The 4,832-nt window shown below is 32.7% G+C and overlaps 1 protein-coding gene across 1 annotated transcript; it reads left to right on the forward strand.

Moving 5' to 3' along the window:
- The first annotated feature begins 500 nt into the window (after window positions 1-500).
- LOC133686528 (ESCRT-related protein CHMP1B) lies at window positions 501-1,862 on the forward strand. Its single transcript, XM_062106980.1, has 2 exons — window positions 501-900; window positions 1,388-1,862. Exons 1-2 carry the CDS (start codon window positions 576-578, stop codon window positions 1,672-1,674), a joined length of 612 nt encoding a protein of 203 aa, XP_061962964.1. The 5' UTR covers window positions 501-575; the 3' UTR covers window positions 1,675-1,862.
- The last annotated feature ends 2,970 nt before the right edge of the window (window positions 1,863-4,832 follow it).

A 4,832-nucleotide genomic window follows, 5' to 3' on the forward strand; every position in this document is an offset into this window, starting at 1 on the left:
ATCAACTTCTCATTTTAATATTTTTTAATATTTAATTAGTATTCGTAATTTTTTTTAATTTATTATTTTATATATTTTTAATTTATTATATCCAAAAAAAATATTATTTTTTTATTATTTAATTAACAACTTTCAAAAAAATATATTTATAATGATAATACCCATCTTTTTCATTTTAAAATTAACTTAAAATTCTATCTTGATATACATGAAATTTGGGAGATATTAAAATATGTTTGTTATTGTAGCAACAGTTATTTTTTAAAATATTTTTATTTAAAAATATATTAAAATAATAATTTTTTTTAATTTAATTTTAATACCAACAAATTAAAATAATTTAAAATTAAGATTCTAAAACTTCAAAAAAAAGCAAAAATCCACTCATTCTAGAAAGTGAGCAACTCGCAAAAATTCACACTGGTGCAGTTCTTCCAAGGGTAACATAGTAATTTAAAAGAAACCCACAGCAGGCAAGCCCATAAAGAAAACGAAAAACGATCAAGCCACAGTCAACAATCATATAACCCTAACAAAATTTAAAAAAAAAAGAAAAAACTGGATTTTCTTCAACAATGGGAAACGCGGAGAAGCTTCTGAATCAGATCATGGACTTGAAATTCACATCAAAATCGCTGCAAAGGCAAGCACGGAAGTGCGAGAAGGAAGAGAAATCGGAGAAATTGAAAGTCAAGAAGGCGATCGAGAAAGGAAACATGGATGGTGCTCGAATCTATGCCGAGAACGCCATTCGTAAGAGAACTGAACAGATGAATTACTTGAGGCTCGCCTCCAGGCTCGATGCCGTCGTGGCCAGGCTTGATACTCAGGCTAAGATGACTACCATTAACAAGTCTATGGCTTCTATTGTTAAGTCTCTCGAGTCGACTCTCGCTACTGGTAATTAATTTACTTTTTAGACATTTTTATGTTAATATATTGATGGGCTTTTGTTGATTTTTTATTTTTGATTGTTGGGTTGTGTTTACTTTCTCTATGTTTCTAATCAAATTGAGAAAAACTGGGTCTGGGATTTTGCTGATTAATGTTTTTTTTTTTCTGAGAAAAAAGTGGTATAGGGTTGGAGCGAATTCATTTGTCTTGGGACTTTGGATTTAGTCTTGGTATGATTGATTAGTAGCTATTTTGTGAAACGGGCAGTTTAACATTAGAAATTACTACCCCGAGAGCTTTATAGCTCGCTGGATTCTGTTTTTGGATTGGTATTAAGAATTACGTCTGTAGAACTCTAACCATAAGTTCATGGAACTGGTTACTCTTCAACTCTGCCATGAGAATGTGTGAAGTGTTCATTATTGGATGATGGGCTTTCACTGATTCTTAGGTCATCTGCCATGATAATGTTTTGAATGATTGCTAAATGCAGGTAATTTGCAGAAGATGTCAGAGACAATGGATCAGTTTGAGAAGCAGTTTGTGAACATGGAGGTACAGGCAGAGTTCATGGAGAGCGCGATGGCTGGTTCTACCTCGCTGTCCACACCTGAGGTTGAGGTCAACAGCTTGATGCAACAGGTAGCTGATGACTATGGATTGGAGGTCTCTGTTGGGCTGCCACAGCCTGCTGCACATGCAGTGGCAACCAAGTCGCAGGAGAAGGTGGATGAGGATGATTTGTCAAGGCGGCTTGCAGAGCTTAAGGCCAGAGGATAAATTATGTTTCAGGATCTGATGATCTCATGCGAATGTTACATATCATTAATATATATGGTGTTTCGATTGTGCTTCATGCCGAAAACATATTGTGTAAATCTGGTTTAATTGGATTAAAGTACCTGCAGACTCATTGCATGTTGAATATGAATGGTTAATGCACTCTGAGTTGCTTAACATATTTATCAGCACTTGCTTTCTAGACCTAGAATATGATGAATGGTTTCAGTCTTTCAGATTATAAGTATTTTACGTAGACCATGAACTAGGTTTACGTGGCAGCTTGTCAAAGCCAACTCGTATACACTTCATCCAAGTAGCAACTGGTCTTTTTGAGATATCGTGTGTATAGGGATATTGATTCCTTCACTGTCACCTATTGCTATAATGTTGAGTTCGGATTGAAAAAACTTGAATGATTTTCTGCTGGAAACCTTATCAGAACATGGTTCGTCTGTGCAGCTATGCATAGGTGGAAATTTGATTCGCGGTTTCATATCCGTCCTGCCTGGTTGTTCTTTATTGCCGCAGCATGTCAGTCAATGTTTGGTTTCGTGGGATCATTTCAGCAACTTGATCAGATTATGTATATTCTAGGCTTCCCGATTCTCGCAATGAACCAACCCCTGTTTGGCTAATGCAGTATCCGGAGAAGAGGTCCGCTGGGGCAAACATGCCATTTCCGAGGAATGAATTAATGATTTTTATAACAGAATAAATAGTTACAGTTAAAAAAAAATGCAATCCAAAAATTTGATTATGTTTCTAGTTCACTACATTGATTTTAATCTCTCACCTACAATTCTCAACTTGGCCATTTTCATTAGTGTATAAGTTCTACACCGGGCAGCTGAATTTGTGAAGGAGTACTAAATTTAATTAAATTCTATCACGGAGATTGAAGGAATATATGCAAAATAATCCAACGTATATTCTGCCTCTTGTTTAAGTGGTTAACAATCTTGCTTCGCAATGCAAGAGAATAATCACTTCCTGCTAAACTCTTCATTCATTGTCAGCTGCTGCTCCGTCCCTGCAAATTGGCATATCACAATCACTAACACAGTTTCTCCCAAATTGTGCAAAAACCAAGAAATGAATGTATTGAAAAACTCACCTCCCATGAGAGATTAAAATTACGATTACATATATAAAAATAAAAAAAAACAACTAAAACCCAAGTAATTTTCTCCCTTACACATAATTTATTATTTAATATAATAATATAATTATATTTTTGTTCTTTTTAAAAAAACCAAAAGTCTTGCTATTCGAGGATATTTTTATTTTACTTATTAGTCATTAAAAAATTGTGATGAGAATATAAATATTTTTTTAATTTGTTTTAACTTAGTAAAATGATCTAATTATATTCCAAGTAAGAATTTCTAAAACTAGTTAAGAGAACTATTTTTGTTTTTTTTATTTTTTAAACTAGAGTAAAACAACAAGTTTATCATTGAAATCCAAAAAATTAAATCATGCACCAAGGAGCCTTACGGTCTTTTCGCTCCCTTTCTTTGTTATTACAAGTTTCAAGGAGGATAATTTGATCTTTTTATATAGATTAATCATTAATTAAATGGAAAAACGTTGCTAGCGTGTGTCAGCTACATGTCAGTGCATGGGAAGCATCCAGGTACTTCAGCTAACGCGTGTAGAGCCTCTCGGTAGAATAAAATGTCTTGTTGCCATGTTCTTTCCCTGGTAGCGTGGTGTATGTAAGAGATGGTGGGATGATTTGTCGCTAATGGACCTTTCTTTTTTCTTTTTATTTTCTATCCTCCCCTGAAAATTATAGTTTAACATTCTTTGTTTTTAATATTTCAGCTTCAATTTTTATTCTTTTGGTTTTTAATTTTTGTTCTTGATCTTTTTGTAAAATCTTTATTTGTTTTAAATTTCATCATTTAATCCCAATTTGTCATATATTATTATTTTTATTTGATCCTTATTTGATGCAACCATATTATTCGATAATTTTACTTACATTTAACTAGTGTTTTGCCTATGTTTTATATATAAAATACATTGATATTCTTTGTTTTATGTTTTGAAAATACTTTTGAATGAAAGATGCAAAAAGGAGTAAATTGGAGGTAATTGACATATTAGACCTTCAGTCGATGTTTTGTGCAGAGTGTAAGCTCTAGAGGTTGAAATGAAGTGATTCCAGTGGCATTAAAAATCTAACATCCATACCTTTCTAGAAATCTAAGGCAAGAAAATAAAATAAGGAATAACATGGAAATCGCAGCCTTCAAAGTCAAATCATGCAATCTGCCAATGTTGAACTTTGGTCATTCTAACTTGAATATCTTGAGCTACAGAAGTCCATTGGATGCAAACTTAATTTTTTTAGATTCATAACTCAAAAACCTATCAACGCTTCAAATTGCAGCAAAAAAAATGTCATATGAGAGAGATATGATTTTTCAAAGATGACAACTGAATTCTATCAGCAAATAGGTTTCGTGAAGAAACGAGTCCAAATTACATTTCGAAGCATCTAAACCGACATTCAAGTTTTTATTTCAGTAATTTAGCTCCTCTAAGTCAAAGCTTGAAGATCTCATGCAAGACTATTTCTTTTTTTTTAGGAAAATAGTTATTGAAGTACTTAAATGTAAATTTTCTACTTAAGGGAGGACTATTTTGTAAAATAGAGACTAGGGTTTCCTAGGATATAAAAAGAATGAGAGAAGAAAAGGGAGAATAGCCGGCCAGAAGAGAGAAAAATGCCCCCTTCCTCTAAGAAACCCGAAATCATGCATTCATCTTTTTTTTTTTATTAGTTTTTCAAGAAACATGCAAGGTTAAACTCTTTTTCTTGATTGCAAGGACACAGAAACCTTTAGATTTCAAGAGCTATGAGATTTATTTTACCTTTTCTTTTCAGTTTATATGATGAATATGTTTGTTCTCCTATGCTTATTTTTCCTATGATTGTTTGTTTTAATTGCTAGAGCGGACTCTAAGTTATTATTGTAAACAATCTATTGCTAAGTTTGATATCAAAACCGAAGTTGTGGTATACGAACTTATGAAACAACTAAGTTTAATAATTATGGCGGATCTACGTTAGTAATCTTAGGGAGAATATTCAATCAAATCAAACATAGACTGTAGACAATTATGTTTTCTTGATTAATCAACTT

This window comes from Populus nigra, chromosome 1 (assembly GCF_951802175.1).
Source record: "Populus nigra chromosome 1, ddPopNigr1.1, whole genome shotgun sequence".
NCBI lineage: Eukaryota > Viridiplantae > Streptophyta > Magnoliopsida > Malpighiales > Salicaceae > Populus > Populus nigra.

Excerpts from the sequence above, each read along its gene's own strand:
- LOC133686528 (XM_062106980.1), top strand. The coding sequence starts at position 576 with ATGGGAAACGCGGAGAAGCTTCTGAATCAGATCATGGACTTGAAATTC. Across the intron at positions 901-1,387 it reads CGAGTCGACTCTCGCTACTG|GTAATTTGCAGAAGATGTCA; the intron begins GTAATTAATTTA and ends TGCTAAATGCAG.